At 44.5% G+C, this 24,767-nt stretch overlaps 1 protein-coding gene across 10 annotated transcripts in view; it reads right to left on the reverse strand.

Moving 5' to 3' along the window:
* The window catches only part of RBPMS (RNA binding protein, mRNA processing factor), a 244,006-nt gene that overhangs the window by 184,694 nt on the left and 34,545 nt on the right, over positions 1 to 24,767 (reverse strand). For 2 of the 10 annotated variants that reach the window (XM_025278924.2, XM_025278925.2), the window contains exon 1: positions 15,970 to 16,649. The exons of 2 other annotated variants lie outside the window; for them this stretch is intronic. In XM_025278924.2, the coding sequence (XP_025134709.1) occupies positions 15,970 to 16,035 (66 nt within the window). In that variant the 5' untranslated portion in view covers positions 16,036 to 16,649. Of the gene's footprint in view, positions 1 to 15,969; positions 16,715 to 17,303; positions 17,449 to 24,767 lie in introns of those variants that run through there. 6 more of the 10 variants (XM_044936419.2, XM_025278927.2, XM_025278926.2 and 3 more) reach the window with 6 other exon arrangements.

Consider the following 24,767-nt stretch of genomic DNA (forward strand, 5'->3'; position numbering starts at 1 on the left):
AAACACTATTATGATATGATCTCATTTTTGTAAAAAAAGAGGGGAGTGAGTGTGTTTACACTCATACACACAGAAAAGCATATACATAAGATATACACCAAAATATTAATGCTACTTGTAGAGAAAGAAATTATAAGATTTTAACAAAAAGAAAAAAAATTTAACAAATTTTATAGCTTTTTTTTTTTTTTTGCTTACCTTTATTTTTGGAATGAGGAGAAGGCAAAAAAAGGATAATGTAAGTAAACTTTTTGCTATTTAAAAAAAATAAAAGATTTTATTTTGGGGGCGGGGAGAAGTGAAGAAATTTGGACCCACCCAATGTCATCCAATTAAGTCAACAAGTGGTTTATGCATTTTGGTAGTCTCGATAATACAAACCAGATAAATTAAAAATCCAATGGAGCTATTATTTTAGTGTTGGGAGAAATGACTGCAACGTTAAGTGCATAAAAGGATTTAAAATATGCAGCAGTTACTCAGGAGATCACCTAGGCTGTACACGGAAGCTAAGCTGTGGCCCATTACAGGAGTGGGGGCCACAGATGTCCAAAACAACAAAAAATGGAATTAACATCCTACAGCTTCAGACAAAGGAAACCACTCCAGGATTATACAACGAACAATATGCTTACTCGTCATCCCAAACCTATTTGTATGGCTGCAAATTAACCCACCGGGGGCGGGAAGTGATGTATTTACGGTATACCTTTTCCAAGGAATATGACTGCAGTTTCAGTTTGGAGAATATAATGCCTTTAAGTTTTGTGGCAAGATTTCAGAACGCACGGGGATGAGTCGGAGGACTGCGGTCAAGTTGCTGGATTTCTATGCCTGGGTCTCCTGCTGTGAGCAGCACCCAAGCTTTTACCTGGGACTGAATCTATTAGTGAATAAGGAAGTCATGTATGAATGTGAGTGCTAACTGAGTGCTCACTCACTTCAGTCGTGTCTGACTCTTTGCGACCCTGTGGACTGTAGCCCTCCAGGCTGTCCATGGTATTCTCCAGGCAAGAATACTGGAGTGGATTGCCATGCCCTCTTCCAGGGGATCTTCCCAACCTGGGGATCAAACCCGCGTGCACTGGCAGGCACGTTCTTTACCACCTAGTGCCAACTGGGAATGAGGGTGAGAGCTGGACCATAAAGAAGGCCGAGCCCCAAAGAATTGATGCTTTTGAATTGTGGTGCTGAAGGAGACTTGAAAGTCCTTTAAACTGCAAGGAGATCAAACTAGGCAATCCTAAAGGAAATCAACCCTGAATATTCACTGGAAGGAGTGATACTGAAGCCCCAATACTTTGGGCACCTGATATGAAGATCCAGCATACTGGAAAAGACCCTGATGCTGGGAAAGACTGAAGGCGGGAGGAGAAGGGGACAGAGGATGAGATGGTTGGATGGCATCATTGACACAATGGACAGGAGTTTGAGCAAACTCCAGAAGATAGTGAAGGACAGGAAGCCTGGCTTGCTACAGGCTATGGGGTCGCAGAGTTAGACAACGACTTAGAAACACGACTTGTTAAACAACAAAAGAAGTAACACTTTATAGTGAAGTTCAGAATAAGCTCAGACCAATAGGATTTCTGTATAATCATGACCCATTTTGATACTGGTTAATTGTTAATTAAAACTGGGGGGCTTTGGGAGGGGAGAAGGGACAACTTAATGGTTAAAACTTCTCAAATGATCATCTGCCAAAACCAGAAATTCACCATATTCCAAAGCCCCACGCGTATTTTTGAGTTCTTTGCTCCCTCCCTACTGGCTTTTGTTTTTGTTTTTAAGACACAGAGTCAGCAGGCTGGGTGCACTATGACCAAACAGCAACAGATGCAGAGGGCAAGACGCTTTCTTTTGATCATCAAAGAACATTCCTGATCAGGACATTTTCAAGTTTGTTTCAAGGTTTACCAGGAGTTGCACGAGTGGACAGAGCTACGGAAAAAGCTGTCCCTCCACCCAATACAATCAGATACGCTTCATTCCCAAAATCCAGCTAAACCACACACTAACCTGTGTAAAAAATGCAGGTTGGGAATTTGGTCCCAGTTTCTACCAAGACAGATGCAGGATGGTTCTCAATGTAAAGAACTCTACTGGCCAGACACTGTAGTTAAATAAGTGCTTAAATGCAGAGAGCAGATCATCGCTGGTATTTTAATCTTTGTAAAAATAACAAGTGATGTTACACAGATAATAACTGAAAAATAAGTCATCTTTCACAAATGAAAAACACATGCCAAATGTATACCATAAGCCTCCAAAGGAATCTAAGTCAATGTGTAATTTTCCTATCTGTAAATTACTAACACTACAACAGAAACCTTTCTTTCAAAAGTTTAAGAAAATGAAAAAACCTACCGACGCATCAGACACTAGAATTTAACAAGAGTAGTTTTCCCCTGTAAACCCTGGAATTTACAATGATACTACACTCAGTTCCTATCTGAGATACAGAGTCTTTCAACACATGCAACATCCAGACAAAATCCTTTCATTCTGGGATCCAAGCATTGGCTTTAATCTTATCTCTGCGATTCTGTTAAGTGTCTGGTGCTGTGACAGAATCCACCTCTCCACCCTCCTCCGCACCGCGCCCCCCCACCCCACCACACTGTACCCACCAAATACATCGGCAGGCCTTTCTAAAAATACAGTTACAATATAAAGCCTAAAATAGTAAGCTAAGGAAGTTTCTTGGAGAAGATGTTTGTCATTTTCATTCTGAAAATGAAGTAAAACCACAAAACCATTTTCAACAAAATATGTGTTTCTAATTATTAGTGGGAAGATTTATATTCCTTTAAAAAAATAAAAGTGGTGTGGTTGGAAGAAGTTCATTACTGCAAGTCAGCAAGAATGTGTAAAAGCAAAATAATTTTTGATAAGACAGAACTATCGACACTTCCCTAGCAATATAAATTCAGAATCCTACAGTATAAATATTGATATAATGGCCATTTTTTATAATTTATTTTTAACAGCAAGATCAATTTGTATTGAGGTATAGCCAATTAACAATGTAGTGGTAGTTTCACGTGAACAGCAGAGGGACTCAGCCCTACAGATACAGAAATCCAGTGAACGGTCACTTTAAAGAGAAGCAGCATGCCAAAGCAGGGGCAAGGCCCAACGTTTCTTCATATGGGCTTGCCATTTAACACAGAAAAGCTTAGAAATGCCTTGTGTTAATCAACTGGCAGAAGTCACAGGCTCTTATCTGTTAAGATTTAGAAAAATGAAGACTGTGGCTAATGTATTCAAATCTTTTATTTATGGGGGTGGCTCAGCTGCTAAAGAATCTGCCTGCAATGCTGGAGACCTGGGTTCGATCCCTGGGTTGGGAAGATCCCCTGGAGAAGGGAAAGGCTACTCACTCCAGTATGCTAGCCTGGAGAATTCCATGGACTATCCACGAACTCGCAAAGAGTCGGACACGACTGAGCGACGTTCACGTTATTTAGCAAACCTCAGCACCCCAACTAATAGATCATACAAAATATTCCTTTCTTCTCCTTTCCCCATTCTGCATTTTGCTGGTGATGGGTTTTTTCAAGCAGCAGCTGAAAGCCAAGGTTAAAGCTGAAGGTCACAGTGGGTGTAATTCTACCCAACCTGGTGTTTGTTTGCGTGTTGTACGCATGAAGGCACAGTGGCCCAAAAGCTGCCTTGCTCTTAAACCTCTCTGCGCTCACAGTGGGTAGTGGCGGGCCCTTTGGACGTTTAGGAGGGCGAGCAGGGAAGGAATCTTCTTTCTCCCCTCCCCCCCCTTAGAAAGGCTAAAAGCAGAGATTAATTTCCTAGCTCTGGTTTTCTGCATAACCCCTCCTCGAGAAACACAAAGACTCAGGATGGGCCTTAAAGAGTCCTTTTGTTTAGAGAGGGTCATTTCCTGCCGTTAGCTCACACCCAGAAACTCCCACCCAGTTCTCCAGAAGAGGCACTGATTTGCTTAGCGAAAAACAAAAACAAAACAATCTCAGGCTTAAAACCTTTCCTCCCAAACCGTCTCTCCCCCTCCACCCCGGATGTATCTGGGCCGGCGGGCCACCGCAGCACTTGGCATCACACAGAGGAGATGGAAAGTGGGATCAAATAGAAAAACTTTCAGTTCTTTGAATGCACAGCAAGCGTTGACTCTCCATCTCTATATTTTAGTTAGGGAAACAAGATACTTAAGTGACTTGTCCTAGGTCCCTTACAAAAGGGAAAAAAGGTATCTTTTTTTTTTTTTTTTTTTTTAACGTGTATGTTAGTTACTCAGTCGTGTCAAGTCTTTGCGACTCTCCAGGCTCCTCTGTCCATGGGATTCTCCAGGCAAAAATACTGGAGTGGGTTGTCATTCCCTTCTCCAGGGGATCTTAAAGAGTACTGATTATTTGGTCAAGAACCGACTAATAAAAAGATTATATACCACTGGTTCCAAGACTATCAGACACTGGACGACGGCAAAGTTTAAAAAGTTTGCTCTTGGAATTCCGCTGTGGTCCAGTGGTTAAGACTCCAATGCTTCCACTTCAGGGGACACAAGTTCGATCCCTGGTTGGGGAACTAAGATCCCACCTGCCGCACAGGTGGCCAAAAAGAAAAATAAAAAGTCTGTTCAGGCTTAAGTATTAGACCTGAAGGCCATAAACAAGAATATGCCAATGGCCTGCGTTTTCATGAGTGCCTTCGTGGGCTCGATTAACAGACAATCCGATGACCAAAGTAAGGATGACTTAGATTTCTTTCATCCTTACCTGTCATCTGTTGTGTTTTACAGGGAATAAAAGCAGCTCCTGAGTCTGTGAGGCTGACCAGTGGCTGTGAGGTGCCTCCCTAAGGGTTCACAGGGCTCAGATTAGCGGCGGCCTTGGGGCTACTGCACAGGTGCTCACAGGCTGGACAGGGCCAGCTAAAGCCCACAGCGTCCTGCATTGCTTGCCTTCTCACTTTGCAAAGCGAAGAAAGCACACTGAGCTGGAGGCTAGACTGAATCAAAGGCCTGTGTGTCTATCTCCAAATCAATTCCACCTGGGCTGTTAACATTAACTCTTTGCAAACCAACAGCACATCTGCAAAGCAGGAATCCAAGTCACCCTGCTCCACTCAACTTATCACTCTCTGGGCAGCCCACACTTCACTCCTGCTTCTGTGGAAATATGTACTCGGTTTCCATTTTTACTGGACAAGGGGAAGCAGACCTTTACACGTGAAAATCAGCTTTTCTCTCCCACCCTCTTCATCTCCATGGGACTCATCACTTCCCATCCAAAATTTCTGGCTTAAAAGCATATGCTAATTGTCGTTTCTGATGTAATTAAATGGGAATCCAGAAGTGATCATCTTGAAGGCAGCGTTAAGATTTAATCTAAAAACTGCTGGGAAATGTTGAAAATCTGGGAAAGATTGACGGCAGGAGAAGGGGACGGCAGAGGATGAGTTGGTTGGATGGCATCACCGACTCAATGGACATGAGTTTGGGCAAGCTCTGGGAGTTGGTGATGGACAGGGAAGCCTGTCATGCTGCAGTCCATGGGGTCGCAAAGAATGGGACACGAATGAGTGACTGAACTGAAAAACTGCTGGAAAAGGTTTAGGACGATGGAATGTATTGTACAGGCCTCAGAATCTGACAAGTTGGTTTGTATTCCAGTCATTTAACAAACACCAAATGCATCAGGCAGTTCCACTCATTGTTCCATTCGCTGGAATTACTGCCTTAAACAAGACCAGAGTCACATTCCAGGAGTACAAGGCAAGTACACAAGGTAACATCAGTGAGGAAGAAGTCCTGTGGGGAAAATAAGAGGAAGCTGACTGTGGTTGGGAACTTGGGGCTCCTTTGAACTTGGAGGTCAAAGGTCCCTCTGGGTAACATCTGAAGTGAGATCTGAATGAATGAGAAGGACAAGGCTGCCTCATGCCTGGGTGTATGGTTTCCCAGGCGGAAAGGAGAGCACATACAAAGGCCCTGAGGCAGCAAAGGGTTGGCATGTTGGAGAGACTTAAATAAGGCCCAGCAGCTGAAGCATAATGAATGAAGCTGTGACTCCTGGTGGATGTAGTCAGAGAGACCAGCAGGCCCAGATTACATGAACCCCACATACTACTATAGACATTTTCAGCTCCTAGCACCACTTACAAATAAAACCTCAAATTACTTAATCTCTCAGAGCCTTGGTTTCCTCATCCCTAAACATGAGAACACCTCATTGTGTTAAAGTGCACACTGGCTAAAGTACACACTTAGTGTACACACTGCTATATTTAAAATATATAACCAGCAAGGACCTACTGTATACCACAGGGAACCCTGCTGAGTACTCTGTAATAACCTAAATGGGAAAACAATTTCAAAGAGTAGATGCATGTATATGGATAACTGAATCACGTGAAACACCATTAAACAACTATACTCCAAAAGAAAAAATTTCGAAGTGCAGTGCTTAAAAGAGACGACATTAGTCCACAGATGCTTAGTGAATCAATGTGCCAAGAATCCATAAGAGCTTTTATAAGTTTGATTATACTGGGGCTATGCACCTGATCTTCAATTATCCCTCCAATTTTTTTATACCTCTGAAGACTAAAAAAAAAATGTTTGCAATAAAAATGGTCTCAGCACTGGCTCTGACCTTTTTTGTTGTTTTGGTCACTGCTGGGAAAATGCTTGGAGTTCCTAGAAAAGAAAGAAACAGGCTTAGAAGGGTAGAGAGGAGAGAAGGCAGACTCAGGACACACTGATCTGGCAGAGGGGAGGCTGACTGGACTCCAGGACAGCTTGTGTTTCTTCTCAGGATAAGCAAGGCCCAGAGAAGCAATTACCGACATTTTCAGTCTCTTGTCACCCAGCATCTCACGGAAGGCATAGGACAGGACGGGGAGTGTGAGTGTGTGTGTGTGTCACAGTGGAGAGAGCTGTGTGTGTGTGTGTGGTGTATGTCCCCTCCCTGGCCCAAAACACATCCTGCCGGCTTAGAGGGATACTGTATATAAAAACAGATGCTTCTGGAAACTCGCACATTTTCAGGCCTGTAAATCACACATGCTGGGTAAAGTAATTACACTTTTGTAGCACTTCTCCTCTGAGCACAAAGGAAATTCTGGTACTTCTGTTATAAGATAGCACTTTCTGAGCCATCCCTTCTCTCATGAGGCCAAAACTATCCATCCTACAGGTGGGCATCAGAAAAATAAAAGTTCATAAAACAGGATCCTGGGGATCTGAGGGGAAAAAATTTTTTTTTTTTTTTTTTTTAAATCTCTAGGATTTCTTAAAGTTGGCCACCTGCCAGCCTATCTACCTGGTGACATAAGAATTTAGGAAGAGCAAAGAATGTTTAAGAAAAAAAAAAAAACTCATGAGAAATAAAGATTAACTGAAAGTAGAAATTAGTCTCTAACTTCTTTTTGTGGGCTCATGAGATGCACTGATTCTGAGATGCCTAAATTTCTTTGTATGTTTGCAAAGTCTGAGGGGGGGTGACAGAACTAAGCTAGCTGTTAGCAACCCCTCAGCGTTTTAAATTTGTGTAACAATACTGTATTACAGCCTGGAATTTGGAACCATCTTCCTTGGCGTGATTGGCATTTATTACTGCCATTTCCTTTTCTTAACTCCTGTATTCTACATAATGTGCATCAGAATGGTTGCAGTAGGGTTAAAACCTACGAGAAACACAATTGTTTATTCTTAAATTCCTGGACCGCATTTCTTTATTCACAAGCTGACACTACGCTGTGAGCAGAAAAAGCAGCAAACGAAATGAATAAATTGAAAATATAACCCACAGAAGAGACAACTTTGGGCTCTAGCCAAAGACTCATTCTAACTCCCCCAACCCTTATGAAATGAAAAAGAACAAAGCAACTTGAGATTTTCTTATAAAAATACGCAAGCCTCTTCAGGCCTTCCATCTTTACCTTCCAAACCCATTTGCAAATTTTATGTCCCTTCTAGGTAAAGGTTTGGGAAAAGAAAAGTTTAAGTAAAAGCCTAAGCATAAACTGCAAATTTTAGAGGAAAACAATGTTCAAAGACTGCTGATGAAAGAAAAAATAAAAGGATATGATATACACTATATATACCTAGATTTCTTAGGCTCCCCCGAGCCAGCCTTTCAAATGGTTAAGTATCTTGAACACTAGTATAACTAGGCAGATTATATGCAATACATGTTCGTGTTCCTACATTGAAAGCGCATTTAAAATTTTGCTTTAACTTTTTCTGAGAATGTCCAGCTCTCCCCCTCACCCCGCCCCACCACCACGCCTTAAAAAAAAAAAAAAAAAAAAGCTTCAAATTTTAAGTCAATTGTCCATCTTCTGCTGCCTACCCTTGCAAGGTTTCCTAGGAACTGGGGTCCTACACCCTCTCCAATTTTATGGGCACCCAGTTCATATTCACCCATCTTTTTGATGACCAGCTACATAATCTTATTTGTTGAGTCCCTATGTCTAACTCTCTTGCAACTCCATGCATGGACTGTAGCCCACCAGGCTCCTCTGTCCATGGGATTCTCCAGGCAAGAATACTGGAGTGGGTTGCCATGCCCTCCTCCAAGGGATCTCCCTGATCCAGGGACTGAACCCATGTCTCCTGCACTGCAGGCAGATTCATTACCCCTGAGCCACCAGGGAAGTCCCACATAATCTTGAAGTGTTCTGAAAATTTCTTTGCAAGAGCAGACCTCTGCATCTCAAATCCAACCTCTTCACCTCCCAGCAGCCTTTTCTTCCCCTTTCAAGGTAAATTTTCTGGCTTCTACAAATACAACCACCACGCAGCTAATCATCGAAAAGAGAAATCCAAGAGGCTCCCAGTCTCCTCTCTGGAGCATCTGACAGTTACTGCAGCCCGTGAACACGTCTCCTGCCCCTGCCAGGCTCAGTTACCACCAGCAGCCACTGTCTTATTTTGAGAGCAGGATTCCTGCAGCGTTAGCCTTGAAACCTAATGCATCCACTTCCTCAATGGAACATCCCAGGATGCCACGTCCCCCTTGCACAGAAGTCCGCTCCCATCACAGGAAGCATGCTGGTCCCTGGCACGGAAGGGACTCCTCCATCCCTCTCCCACCCCAATCATCCGTACTTCCCCTTTCTCCCCTGCTTGTTTTACTTCTTAAGCCTCTGTTTCTTCATAGAAGGCCCGATCCCTTTGACTGGACCATCTTTCCCCTAATGCCTCAATCCTTCCCTCGCCTGGAAAAAAAAAATATCCCAGTATCACCTCTTTTTTTAAAAAAAGTTTCCTTTGATATAGCTCCATGACCCTCTCCCTCCTTAGGGTGTTGACTGGTTTCCAGCTCAAACTACTGCCTCACTTAACTGAAGACAGTGCTAGATGGTACCTGTGCACTCAAGGCCCTCTCCACTAAACCTGGGAGCAACTTAAGAGTCGGAGCTTTGTCCCAGATCTTGGCTTCCTCAGAACCTTCAAGGTCCCAAGTCACTCAGGATCTCAGTCACCTTCCCATATGATGAGTTTCATCATTGCCCTGATCCCTACATTAGCTCATTGTGAGGATGAGTCATAAGACACATATAAAAGTGCTTGGCCCGTACTCGGCACAGAGTAAATACTCAAAAGTTAATAATTCTTACCTGGGTGAATGGCTAAAAAGATCTCTGAAAATTTCCCAGATCAAGTAGTTCAGAATTTTCTTTTTTCTGCACTCAGCAAAGATGTGCGTGCGTGCTCAGTCGCTGAGTCGTGTCTGACTCTGCGTCCCCATGGACTGTAGCCTGCCAGGCTCATGGGATTTCCCAGACAAGAATACTGGAGAGAGTTGCCACTTCCCTCGCCAGGGGATCTTCCTGATCCAGGGGTCGAACCAGAGTCTCCTGCACTGGCAGACAGATTCTTTACCACTGAGCCACCTGGGATGCCCAGCAAAGATGACCAGGCCACAAACTAGGCAACTCTGCTCTGATCAGCTCTGCAGTCAAGCACTCCCCACTTGCCCCCAACACTCACAATGCACTGAAGTGGCTTGCAATATCCTCCCCACACACTTAAAGGAGGGACGCGAGTCGGTGCAATCATACCCAAGTTATCCCCACAAGGCAGACAAGGTCATCCACCGATGACACTCTCCAATCAACAGAGCATCACTTTAAAGGCCTGGTCCCAGCTGGCCTCAAGCCCCACAGAGCCAGGCTGCCACTTCTGCCCCAGCTTTTACTAAGGTTCATTCTCTTCATTCCTTCCTAAATTTTTCCTTTCACCAAAGCAAGCACTGTTCAAGAGGACCATTTGCATTCCGTCTCCCCTACCCCCGGGCAGACACTAAGGTGCCAAATGAAAAAGAACACAAACATTCCAAAGTGGCAGTCGCGCAGGTCACACAGAGCAGGCTCCTTTGGGAAGGTTCCTCTCGCATCGAACCGGAGCTCCCAGAAGCCCTGGTCCAAAAGGTCAGAACGGATCCCACAGCAGACGCCACATTCTAACAGTGAAGCCCCAGCTACACCTGGAGATGAGGGGCCCACACTGTTAGATGCAGCCAGCACACTGGCCTCTGGGCACAAAGGGAGGCTGCAGGTGACACGTGGGGGGTCCATCCATCACAGGCTCTAAATTGCACATGAAGTTAAGTGGCTGCTTTTTGAGAGCTTACCTATTCAAGGTCATGGCCACCACTCCTACCAGTAAGGATATTTCCTACGTTCATAAGTTGCTCATCAGGAATATATGTGCACACACAGGTGTAAGCGTGCGTCGGTGGTACTTACCTGGGGATGTGCTGGGGATTAGAAATACTCTGGTAAGATGGCACAGCCTTTTTTTTTTTTTTTTTAAAGATAATGATCCAGGAGTTAAATGTTGATAGAAGAATATAACTTCTGGAAATCTGAGGAAAGTCATCTCTTTGGGATAAGACATTCAGGTGATGGGATCTTGCAAAATGCATGCTGAACCTTGGCTTTTGCCTAGAAAGCAGGTCAAGATCGCCCAAGAGGGGAAAACTGGTTGAAATAAATGGTGTGCAGAATATTACGGAGCACCAAGAGCAATCTTGAAGGTCATATTTAAACTTCACCAAGTGCTGACGGAGTTGGGCACCAGAGCATCCGGCAGCATATGTGTGGACGGATTGAGAAAGAACGTCAGAACAAGGAGAGCAGGCTAAGATCACTAGAACAGACAGGACAAGGAAATGAGCGAGATAAACATGCTATGAGGAATGGAGGCCTGATTCCTGGGGCAAGGCTTGCGAGCAAAACGCAGCGTGGCCGGCACAATGGTTTTGTGAAACCTACAGATACTGCAAGGGTCTTTAATGAAATCTAAGCAAAGACCTAGAACTGCTTCTGTGTCTATGTTCATTACAGAAAATTCAGAGAACCCAGAAAAGCATCACAAGGTAAATACAAAGACCTGTAATCCACCACATTGTTTGTATTCATATTCAACTACTTTTAAAAATTGGCATCACGTAATAGCAAACTTTCATTTTTACTTTTTTCATGTAATGTCATGGGAATTAACTCAATTAAAATGCAGACGCTGGAAGATTAAGTCGTATTCTCTACTACAGCATTCAGAGAGGTAAATACTGATTCCAGATTTCTAGCCTCCAGAACTGAGAGAATAAATGTTTTAAGCCACTCCCCCCCAAAAAGGTAAATACACATAGGTACATTCTTTTAAACTGTGGCTTTTAATGGCCACATAATATTCTCTTTGAGGAATTATACAACGATTTACTTAGCAATTTCCTTGTTAGTGAAAATTCACAGACTCTAGATATGTCTGTCCTAAGTAACCAATATTCATCCTACAAATAAATCTTTGCGCATGCTTATTTCCTTGGGGTAAATTTCTAAAAATAAAAGCACGGAATAAAAGGGTTTGAAAATTTGACATAGAGCACCAAAGTCCTTCCGAAAGCCGCAATAATTCATGCCCTCATCACAGCGCCCAACATTTCCCATTTTATTGCCCCATCACCAACGTCACAGTTCTATCCTCAAAGTGGAAAATTAAGATGAACCTGCAAAATTTACATGAAAGCATGTCCAGTGAGAGCATTAAACACACAAATGCCCTTAGAAACAGATGACTGCATGTGAGCGTCAGGGTTTATCATGGAAATTTTAAAACCTCTACTGGAAAACTAAGGGCATGCCATATTGGCAGTGGTCTTGCAGCATCATTTTACTATGAAATCATCACATTTTCATCCAAAACGCTGTCACCGAATCCTATTTATGACTGAAATATAAGTTTACTGTATTTGATTTGATTTGGAGTAACAGACTCCAAACTTGGTAAAACTGTACAAAACCATTCGGTATTTTTCCCCCAGGTCAAAATACTGATTAATCTTAATGCTCAATGAAAACCTGAGGTTGACGCATCAAACCACCACACATTTCTCTGTGCCAATTGTATCAAACAATTTTCTTCATGACCCCAGTTATTTGGGAAAAATTACAAAGCACTTTAAAATGTAGAATGCGAGGTAAAGATCTGTATTAAACTTCTCAACACCTGACTTTGTGATTTCTGACCACCATCTGCCAAACATCTTTTTGATCAATATTTCAACAAGGCCAAGTTTTGTTTTAAAGAATGTTCACAGCGATTTAAGGAGAAAACACACATCAGTGCTTCGACGTAATAACACATCTTTTAGAAATGATTCGTAATCAGCTTGAAAAGTGTCCAACGGCATACCATAAAAGTAAAAATAAGACCAAATTATTTATCTGATTTCCATTTTGAAAATTCAGGGATCAAAAATAATATCTACTACAAGACTGTTTCAATATACAGAACTTCAAGCCAAAAAATTATGTCTCTCACATATTAACAGTACTGAAACTTGTCAAGTGTGAAGTATTTGAAGAGAAGAATGTCTAGTCCAAAAGTAGAGGTAAATTCGAGGAATTTTTTATTAACTGTAAAGCTATGTAAGAAAAGCTCTACTGCCCTGTTATTCAGTCACCCAGTCTTGTCTGCCCTACACAAATGTATACAGAAGCCTTGTAAATCTCAGATGCCATTAAGATTTTGACAACCGGTTCTTCTTTATCGGGACAAGTTGCATAGGACTATGCATGTACAACACACTAGAAGCCAGAAAGCCAGATGTATCCTCTCTCTTACACTATTGGCTAGCCAAATCTTAAAATTATTTTTCCTCAAAGTTTTAAATATTACCCAAAGCAGAAGCGTATATCCTGCCCAAAATCTCAAAAACTTCCAACCTTACTTAAAAAGCTGCAGAAATGCTCCTAGGTCTCAAGACTGTTCCTTCTATAGCAATGGAACTAAAGGAAGTGTTTCAGCATCATTGTTTCAGAGTGAGCTTCAGAAGCTCTCAAACCAGGAGGTGGGCCGCTGAAATGTACCAGAAGATAAAGGAACACACTTAAATGGGGGGGGGGGGGGGGGGAGTGTGGAATAAAACCTGGATTTTGTCGATAGAGGAAGTCTAAACAACCCTGATGATCTAGGAAATGAACTATTTTCCCTCAAAGATAACTGGACTTACTCTTCCTCATCAGCTCAATGGCTACCAGAAGCTACAAAACAATCATTATGTGTATATACATTTATGTGTGTGTTCTGTTTACTGGAATCCTCCACTGCACGGCTTTCCAATGTGTTTGAGGACAAACTGCTGATCCCTGGGTGGGCAAGGGAAAGGACCATTCGGGTGGTTTTGTATACTGCTGAGCACATTAATGGGACTCAAACACATGTGTTTTACTTGTGGCTTTCAGGGTTGGGGAAAAAAGGAGTTTTTCACAAACAAAACATAAGCCCCAAACAGGGAATTAGGGCAAAATTACCTAGTTCAGGCCAACTTCTTTTACCAAATTTTTAATATCATAAAACCTCTCCCTTCACGGTGTATCTGTTTTGTCTACTCCATCTCTTGTACAGCTTGGGTTCTAAGATTTTTTAATCTGTCCCCTTATTTTTAAAATAACAAGTATCTAGCTAAAAAGACAGATACTTTCTAGAACCACGGGCCATTAAGGAAGATTTAAGGCAACAGGACAGGTTAAGAGACAGCGATTGTATTGGAATCACCTGTGATTTTACTGGTACACAGCCTCGCACATCAAGACACCCGGGGTTTGGGCGAACAGGCCAGGGCTGCAGGCAGTTAAGCTGAGCTAGGTCAAAAAAGAAAAACCTGAGTTTTCTCTGCTTAGTTCTGTCAAATAGTTTATGGTGTGCAGGAAAAAAAAAAAAGTTTTTGGTTTACCCTAATGAACTTTTACAAGTTTCTCTTTCAGGTGAAGAGAGAAAGATGGTTTCATGTGATACAGTCTTACCCTTAGAAGTCAACAGATTGCCAATCTAAGTGAAACACAGAAAGGTTTCTGAAGCCATTGCAACTCCTTAAAAAAGCTACATTTTTTATTAATTATAAAAAATAAAATACTCCAGCATTCTCAAAAAAAACAAAAAGCTACATTTTTAAAGGTTATTTCAGTGGTAGGGAAAATAAAATAGGAAAGCAGACAGTGAGGTTCAAGAAAAAAAGCGGAACTTGAAATTCAAGTCTCCACCTTTTTGAGAGAGAAGGAATGTCAGTACTATTCCATCACTTGCAATTTAAAAAACCAGCATGTAAAAACAATGCTTTTCAGAACAGTTTATAATAATAAAGGCGATTTGCTCAGATGAGACGGCAACTTCAGGCTCAACAGCATTTCACCTGGGTTGCACCCACAAACACCTGTGTTAAGAGTAAAATCTTGTTATTTTGCATAATGTTTGGCTTGGTCTTGGAGCTCTCCGTCTTCCCCATTTAAATAGTTCCCATTTTACAAGTGCTGAGGGCTTAAATGTATTAAGTCCTCCGCAACCTTGGGTTTCACAATCAGAATTTTCGTTTACACGCAACATAGTATTTCCATAATCATCTGAACACCTTAACCGCTTAGGAATCAGTTCACCTTTCTGTAAGAATGCTTTTATCTAGACTGCATACTTTCTTGCATCTACATATATTCTAAAGTTCCTTTTGGAATGTTTCAGAAGTCAATTTCCTGGGCTTTTCAAAAGGTAGGCGGAAAACAGTGTTTACTGGGTTCTAGATAACGCACCAACAAGAACAGAGCCCATTTAACAAGATAACGCAAATATCCCAACGACAAAATTCTGAAACGATTGTTCAGGAGTTCCCCGCCCCCCACATGTACTGAGTTTTGTTTCTACCAAAGGAACGCTCTGCAGCCGCAACATTTTTACCGTTGTTAGGGACGCACCACATAAAATTTACGCTCAGACGTCAAAGTCCTATTAAAATAGTCTGGATCAACACTTCGCGAGTTGCAAAGTCTGAAACTCCAGCATGCTGCGCCCCACAACCGCAACGCCCCTAAATTTACAAAAACTAATCAGCCAGGTTCGGGGTCTTTGACTCATCAGAGAAGAATGCGGCTGATGAGTTATCTATTAATCCAAAACGCCTTAGCTGGGAAAGATATTTCACCGAGAACTTTTCGCATAGAAATTGTGGGGGTTAGGGGGGCAGGGAACGGAAGGTGTCTTTTCAGGAGAACTTTCCCCGAGTTTTTTCCCTAAACCACACAAACACACACCCCACAACTTCCAGCCCCAAACGCAGAACTTAAGTGCTGACCCTCCGGGTCCCCATCATCTGAGGTCACCCAGGAGTCAGCTCTCGATTCCGCTTTTAAAATCCGGGGCAAACAAAGCTGACCATTATACTTACAGAGGTCTCGGGAAAGTCCTCAAAGTTACGCAATTTTCAGGCACGCAGACGCGCGTGGACCCACCAAAACACACTCTCCGATGATACACCCTCATCCCGTGGCCGCAGTCTGGGGCTGCGTCTCCACGCCAGGGCGATTCCCAAACCCTCGGTGCCCCTTCCCCAGCGCGCCCCGGGACCCGCGCCCCGCCGGCCACCCACCCGTACTCTGGGCAGAGCCCGCGGCCGCCGTCCCAGGTCGTCCCCGCCCCGGCACCGAGCCGTTCCGTACCTCTTCCTCCTGAAGGTTGGCCTCGTTCGGGGTGTTCTCCTTCTCGGCTTTGCTGCCGTTGTTCATCTTCCCGGTCCTCCCTCGCCGGGCAGGGCTAGGGCGCGGGGCTGGGCGAGGGCGCGCTCGCCCACTTCTCCCTTCCCCGGGCGCCGCGGGCTGGAGTCGGGGCAGCGGCGGCCGGCGACTCAGGAAGTGCGAGGGGGAGACGGGGCAGGGCGAGGCGCCGGCGCAGCGCGGAGGGGACGGAGACAATCGCGACCCGCTAGGGAGACCTGGAGAGGGCGGGCGGGCGCGAGGGAAGGCAGGAAGGAAGAAAGGATGGGGCGAGGACGCGCGTCCCGGGAGTGAGTCCGCAGAGTTGGGGATGTGGCCGAGAGGGGCTGGGGGGCGGCCGCTGGCGCGGGCGTAGCAACTGCTGGAGGGAGAGGGCGAGGGGGTACCCCGAGAGGAGGAGGGAGGTGCGGGGCGGCGGGGCGCGGTGGGGACCCGGAGAGCCGCCGAGTGCGCGCTCCTGGCTGGCTCTGGGAAGTCCGGGCTCCAAGCAGCTCCCCTTCTCTCGCCTGCCTGCCTCCCTCCCCCCGCTCTCTCCTCCCTCCCCTCCCCTCCTCCTCTCTCCGCCCTCCCTGGACGTGGGCTGCCGGCTGGAGCCCGGAGGGACGGGACGAGGGACGGCAGAGCCCCCCGCGGGAGGAGGGGCCGCGCCGAGGGCTGCGGCCCCGCGGCCGGATGGCGCGCGCTGGGGAGGGGCGGCGGGCGGCGGGCGGAAGCGGCGGACCCCGGCCCCCGACTCCGCGGTAGGTCGGAGGGCGAGGGCCGAGGGGGAGGGCAAAAGGCTGGGTCCGCCTGGCACCTGGAGGCCGCCGGGCCGTGCGCGCAGCTTGTTGCGGGGCTCCGGCGACCGGGAAGTGTGATGTGTTACTTTTGTTTGCTTGCTCGCTCTTCACGAGGGATTCACTCCCCAATCCCTGCCCCTCCTCTTCAGTACCTAGTGGGCAGCTGGTAATGACAGGATGCGGGAACTGGGGTGACGTCCGGGGGCAGCCCGGGCCGGGCCGGCGTTTTCAGGGCGCATCTTCAAACCTCACCTCCACGCCGGGTCCTCCGAAACTTCTCCGGCCACCCTTGCTCGGACTCCTCTACGGCCCTTATCAGACTGTCCTGGAATTGTTTACCTGGCTGCCTCTCTCACCCTTTCGGGAGATCCTTCTTGGAAGACAAGACCGGGCCCTGTTTGTCTTTTGAATCCCATGGCAGTTTGAAAACGCTACCTGGTATATCGTAGGCACTCAATAAATATTTGTTGGCTAAGGGAACATTTCTCACTGCCAGCCGACCTGGAGGCCAAGACAGATGATCTTCGGAGGGTAAAAGCCGCTGAAAGAAGGGAGACTCAGCATACTGGGAGGTCAGCGTACCATGCCTGTTGGCTCCCCACACGCCGAACTGCCTGGTTTCTGCTTCCTCCTCTGTGAAATAGAAGTAGCTCTATTCCTCTCCCAGGAGTTTGTTATTAGAGGAGATTGTAAATTGATAGATAAAACTATAGCAGCTGGCACCCATTCGGACCCAGTTGTTGGCTATACTTGGAAGCTGACATGGTTAATTTCCACTTTTCCTGCGCCACCGAGAACTTTTCCAATATTGTATCATTTAAGCTTTCAAACTGAGTGACTGCTGCTGCTGGTAAGTCACTTCAGTCGTGTCCAACTCTGTGTGACCCCATAGACGGCAGCCCACCAGGCTCCCCCGTCCCTGGGATTCTCCAGGCAAGAATACTGGAGTGGGTTGCCATTTCTACAAACACATAATTTAAAACTCTAAACATGGGTAGATTCTCCTTCATTTCTCACTCCCGGGATTTCGCACAGCAAGCCCTTCCAGCCCCAGCGACGGTCACAATTTCTAATTACGTATTGGCTTGCTTCAATCTCCTCCCCTCCCCCTTCTGCCCCCGCCCTCCTCCCCCACTAGACATTCTTCACCCTGGACTGGTTTAAGTGCTCCTGGGAATGAGATGGGGGTGGCGACGGAGTTGAAGATAAGGCTTCTGCTTTTAGGGAATTTAAAGTGGTGCCCTGGAGACAAGATACCCCAAACAGCTCCGCGGCAACATCACCAGAACAGCAGGTTCTGGTTCAACGTAGAAACCGAAACAAATAATTTGCTTTGAGAGCATTTTGAAAAGAAAAAAAAAAGCAGGAGTGATATTTGGATTTACATATTAAATTAGACTTCTCTGGGGTTGGGGTGGAGATTTTGATAAAAGATTCCATTGCTGTCATGATGTCATTTCTCTCTATGGGGAAAAAAAAATACCCCGGATGAAAATAAACCAAGAGACTATCGAAATTGCAGTTGAAGTTCAAAAGAGGTAAGAGAAAAGTTAATCTGAAAACTGGCCCTTTGAACTTCCAGTTCCTCCCTGGGTTATACAAGGAACCACGAGGGGGCAATGTCTTTCTGAGCAATGGCAGAGTGGTGGTCTTGGGCCCATGTGCTGACCACCGATGCCAGCCACTGGCCATTCTTTGCCCTCCTTGGCCATTCTTGCCTGTTCCTGAATACACTTCACAGGAAGATATTGTCTAACTGGAGCCTGGCAGAGGCCCAGGAAAAATGACAATAGAACTAGTCCCCATCAGACTCCACTTAGGAGTAGGTGGGTGTCCTGGGATTCTAGGATGCTGGAGAACTTCCCCTAACCCCATCCAAGGAAATGTGGCTTAATCTCAAACACAGAACCTGATGCCTTTGTCTTTAAGCCAATTTGGCACCTTGTCCGTTGTTAAAAGTCAAAAGCCTCTGGAATAAAAGAGGATATGTTCTATGGAGGATCCTTGTCTGGCCTGTTTATTATTGTGTTCACCCAACAGATAGTAGGCACTCTATAGTTTCTTTGGAATGAATAAACACATTACCGGGTATTCATTCTAGGGCGTAAATGATTCAAACAGACCCTTCCAAGACCTTGCAGGAGGGACTGAATTAGTGGAGGTCTCTCAGCATGGAGAGCACCGCAGAAGCGCTAGGCAGGTTCCTGGTCTTGGTGTTTAGTCATTGTTCTGCAGTGGGAGACCCTCTAGAGAGAGCTTGTGCAGGATGGGATAACTGATGAGATTTCAAAAAATAAAATCACACCACTCAGCCAGTCAACTGACAGACACATCAGGCAATTTACAACAAAGCAGGGAAATCTACAACATATAGTCAATGGTGAGGGTGAAATTCATGGTATAATATACCAGAAAAGAGGGACTCCTATTTTGTCCTTTGTATGAAGAATAGTTTAGGCTTACTTGGAAGAACAATAGAGTTAAGTTGCCAACAAAACTCAGTGAAAATCTGTAAATAGACTGGCTATTTATAAAACTTTGTCAGTGAAGCAAAAGAGTGAGGAGGACAAACGGTTGAATCAGGATATAAATGATCTTTATGACCTGGTTTACTACTTCAAAGAAAGACAGTATCAAAATGAGATCTCAGTAGCAATAGTTTCCAGACATGCTAAGAGTTATCAGACAACAAAGGGATTTTATAGTCCTAGAAAAACAGGGCTAATGACCAAGAAACATCTGCTTACCCCCCTGCCCACCGCTTTGCCTCATTGCTTCTGGCCTGAAAGAAGGTTCTTTACTAGATTGAGAGGGAAATATTCTATGCACCTGTAGTTTTCATTACTCATCTCTGTTTCTCTGGCAGTGTTCATTTTGAAGTTTGCTTTAAGAAATCCAAACCTATAATTATGTCTTAAATGTTCCTCTCTGGGAATTGCAGACATTAAAGGTCTATTTTGAGGCAGTTTGCGTGGCGTGGGCTTCGTAACTCTGTTAGCACCCGTGGCAGAAAGCTGCAGGATCTACCACAAGTGTTAGATTGTCCGTTAACTCTTTTACATACTTTGCTGGACCAAAAATGTTTTTGAAGCCACTACTTTGATTGTTTTTTTTTCCTTCTTAGCACTTCTCTCTCCCTCACCCCGCCCCCATTCACCTCCAGGCCATAACCACCTTCCCCTGATTTTATTTATTAATTTTTAATTGTGCCTAAAAACACACAACATAGTATTTACCATCTTAACCTCTTTTAAGTGTAGGGTTTAGTGGTGTGAAGTATATTCACATTGTTGTACAACATCCTGATTTTTACCTCCTAAAACAATTCTGAGATTCAATTACTTCCCTCCAACATTTATGGAGGCCCACGCAGCCACATGAAGAGGCCCAAGTGGAAGAGAATTAGGTCCCTGGCTTACAGCTGAGCTTGCAGCAGACAGTGGGGAGCAAATGCCAGACTTACGAGTGAGTTATCTCACAAGTGGACATTCCTGTCCACTTGATCTGTCCCAGCTGACACCGCATGGAAGAGATGTGAACAGTCATCAGTGAGTTGTTTCCCCAACTGCAAAATTTTTAGCCAAAAAGCAAATACTGTTGTTTGAAAACACTTAAGTTTTGGGGTGGTTCGTTATACAGAAATAGATATCTGAACATAATTTGCATACCTAGAAATGGGATCCTGCTTTCACAGTGACCAACCCCAAACAAGTGGCAGTGGCTTTGGGGGCCTGTATTAGAAGCTGGAAGAACTTTGAGGAGTCTGCTCATGAAGAGCATTTTTTTTTTCTTCTTCTTTTTTTCTTTCTTTTTTGGCCACACCCTGTGGCTTGCAGGATCTTAGTTCCCGGACTAGGGATTGAACCTGTGCTTCCTGCCATGGAAGCCCAAGTCCTAACCACTGGACCACTGCCAGAGAACTTTGTTTAAGGACACTGAGTATTGTCACTACAGGCAAGAGAAAAGGGGACCCCATTTACGTATTAGAAGAACAGTTAGCCAAACTAGCCTGCTATTATGTGAAAGATACCTAATGAACTTGTGGATCTAGCTAGATCTGGATAGATTGCCAAAAGGATTGGATGGTTTCTTTTAGATGTGTTTGATTTAGTGCAAGAGAAATGAGGTGAGCTAAAGGAAAAAGGAACTGTTCCATTTTCAATCAGAATATGGGGGGAAATCTAAAGAAGTCAGGACTTACTGGATTTGAAATAAAGCTGCTTTATTCCTAGATTCTCCACTCTCAAAATAAAATATGGCCTCAGGGTAAAGCTCAAAGCCAGGGTGCTACCAGAAAAATCTGGCCATAGGTAAAGTTCAAGACAAGGATGTAGGGGACTTGCCTGATGGTCCAGTGCTAAGACTCCCAATGCAGGGGGCCCAGGTTCTATCCCTGGTCTGGGAACAAGATCTCACAGGCCGCAACTAAAGAGTCCACGGGCTGGAACTAAGATCAAAGATCAAAGATCCTGCATACTGCAACTAAGACCCAGGGCATGACCTGAAAAAAAGAAAACCACAAGGATGCAGTTAGAAGACTCCCGTGGTAGGCAGCGTCTATGGTGGCCCCCAGTGATCCCTACTCCCTGGTACACAAGCCCTGGTATAATAAATTAATAAATTCTTCCCCTGGAGTGTGGGCTAGACACACGTGCATGCATTCTCAGACCTTTCAATTGTGTCATACTCTTTGCAACCCCATGGACTGTAGCCCGCCAGGCTCCTCTGTGCCTGGGTTTCTCCAGGCAAGAATACTGGAATAGATTGTCATGCCCTCCTCCAGAGGATCTTCTCGACCCAGGGATTGAATGCATATCTCCTGCATTGCAGGTGGATTCTTTATCACTGAGCCATCAAGGAAGCCTGGGCTGGACATAGTGACTTGCTTTTAATGACTAGAACATAGCAACAGTGATGGATATCACTTCGGAGGTTAAATTACAAAGAGACCTCAGCTCCCGTTGTACACACTCTCTCTTGCTTTCTCACTTGCTGCCTCTGAGGGAAACCAGCAGCTATGATATTGGCTGTCTGATAGAGAGGCACATGTGGCAAGGAGTGGTGGATGCCTCCATCCAAGGGTCAGCAAGGAACTGGGGCTTTCAGTCCAACAACCCACGAGGAGCTGAATCCTGCCGACAACCATGTGAGTATGCCTGGAAGCATTCACCTAAGTACAGCCTTAGTTAAGGACTATTACAGACTGAATGTTTGTATCCTCCCCCAAGTTCATATTATGAAGCCCTAATCCCCAATGTTGAAACTCCAATACTTTGGCCACCTGATGTGAAGAACTGACTCATTTGAAAAGACCCTGATGCTAGGAAAGATTGAAGGCAGGAGGAAAAGGGGACGACAGAGGATGCGATGGTTGGATGGCATCACTGACTCAATGAACATGAGTTTGAGTAAACTCCAGGAGTTGGTGAAGGACAGGGAGGCCTGGCGTGCTGCAGTCCATGGAGTTGCAAAGAGTCGGACATGACTGAGCAACTGAACTGAACTGAACTGAACTGAATCCCCAGTGTGATGGTATTAGGATGTACAGCCTTTGGGAGGTAATTAGGTTTAGATGAGGTCACAAGGGAGGAGCCTGTATGATCAGATTAGTGCCCTGATAAGAAGAGACACCAGAGCTTCTGGCCCCTCTGCTCTATGAGTATACAGATGGTCATCTGCAAGCCATGAGGAGGGCCCTCATCAAAAGCTAAATTGTCTGGAACCTTGATCTTGGACTTCCCAACCTCCAAAACTATAAGAAAAAAAAAAAAGTTTAAACCACTAGTCTATGTTATCTTATTATTGGAAACTGACACAGATCAGGTTGACAAGATCATAGCCCTGGCTGACATCTTGGTTTACAACCTTTGAGAGACCTTAAGGCAGAGGACCTGGCTAAGCAGAGCCTGGATTCCTAACCAACAGAAAGTGTGAAATATAACAGTTTGAATCCATTAAATGTTGGAGTTAATTGTTATACAAGAAGAGAATATCTCAGAAAAATTTAAGGTAGTACCTTATAGATCCTTTCAACTATAGAGCAGGGCTTCTGGGGATCTAAATGATGTTGTCCCTTAATAGTGTACAAAGGCAGAGAAAGTAGAGAGGGGTCTTTCTTTTCTTTTTTTGCCTGCACCTTGTGGGATCTTAGAAGTATGGGGTCTTAACCACTGGACTGCCAGGGAAGTCCCTGAGAAGGGCCTGTCTTGATAAAAAATATGAATACGGTTTTTGCCTAAGAGAGATGATTGTAACTTTAATAGCTTGCACTGAAATAGAAACTATTCATATTGAAAAGAGGTCTCTGGACCTTCAGTATTATAGACAGGCTGAGGAAACTATTTATTTGAAATGATGAACTGTTTCCAAAATGGAAGATAACTCAACATGCATGAAAGAGTCATTGAGAATTACTTCTAAAGATCAGGAGTGAGCATAATTAAGGAAGTGATATCATTTGACCAGATGGGTTTCAGAATTGCTAGGGACCAGTATCCACCTCCCTCTCATATTCTTCCCTTTTTAAATGGGAGTATTTGTTATGGGGTTTCTGTCCCTACCTTACCATTAGGTGTTGGGTATGTGAGAGACAATTGTGCTCATCTCACATGCTAACAAAGTAATGCTCAAATCCTTCAAGCTAGGCTTCAATAGTACGTGAACCGAGAACTTGCAGATGTACAAGCTGGATTTAGAAAAGGCAGAGGAACCAGAGATCAAATTGTCAACATCCGTTGGATCATAGAAAAAGCAAGAGAATTCCAGAAAAACATCCTCTTCTGCTTCATTGACTACACTAAAGCCCTTTGACTGTGCGGATCACAACAAGCTGTGGAAAATTCTTCAAGAGAAGGGAATATCAGACCACCTTACCTGCCTCCTGAGAAACCTGTGTGCAGGTCAAGAAGCAACAATTAGAACCAGACATGTAACAACAGACTGGTTCCAAATTGGGAAAGGAGTATGGCAAGGCTGTATATTGCCACCCTGTTTATTTAACTTCTCTGCAGAAAACATCATGCGAAATGCCAGGCTGGATGAAGCACAAACTGGACTCAAGATTGCTGGAGGAAATATCAATAACCTCAGATATGCAGATGACACCACCCTTATGGCAGAAAGCGAAGAGGAACTAAAGAGCCTCTTGATGGAAGTAAAGGAGGAGCATGAAAAAGCTGGCTTAAAACTCAACATTCAAAAGAGTAAGATCAGAGCATCTGGTCCCATCACTTCATGGCAAATAGATGGGGAAACAATGGAAATAGTGACAGACTTTATTTTCTTGGGCCCCAAAATCACCTCGGACAGTGACTGCAGCCATGAAAGTAAATGATGCTTGCTCCTTGGAAGAATAGCTATGACAAACCTAGATAGCTATTAAAAAGCAGAGACATTACTTTGCCAATAAAGGTCCATCTAGTCAAGCTATGGTTTACCCAGTAGTCATGTATGGATATGAAAGCTAGACCATAAAGAAGACTGAGTGCTGAAGAACTGATGCTTTTGAACTGTAGTGTTGGAGAAGACTCTTGAGAGTCCCTTGGACAGCAAGGAGTTCAAACCAGTCAATCCTAAAGGAAATCAACCTTGAATATTCATTGGCCACCTGATAAAAAGAGCTGACTCACTGGAAAAGACGCTGATGCTGGGAAAGATTGAGGGCAGGAGGAGAAGAGGGTGACAGAGAATGAGATGGTTGGATGGCATTACCGACTCAATGGACAGGAGTTTGAGCAAACTCAGGGAGACAGTGAAAACAGGGAAGCCTGGCGTGCTGTAGTCCAGGGGTCACAAAGTACGACACAATTAACCAACTGAACAACAACAAATGTGAGAGACAGATATTTTGTCTCTTAAGTCCACTGATCTTCAGATCAAAAAAAAAAAATTGTGTCTGAGGAGCCACAGTTAAGGAACACACCCAAGAAGCCACGTGTGCACTTGGACCTGACTTAGATACTGATA

The sequence above is a fragment of the Bubalus bubalis genome, chromosome 1, assembly GCF_019923935.1.
Source record: "Bubalus bubalis isolate 160015118507 breed Murrah chromosome 1, NDDB_SH_1, whole genome shotgun sequence".
Lineage (NCBI taxonomy): Eukaryota > Metazoa > Chordata > Mammalia > Artiodactyla > Bovidae > Bubalus > Bubalus bubalis.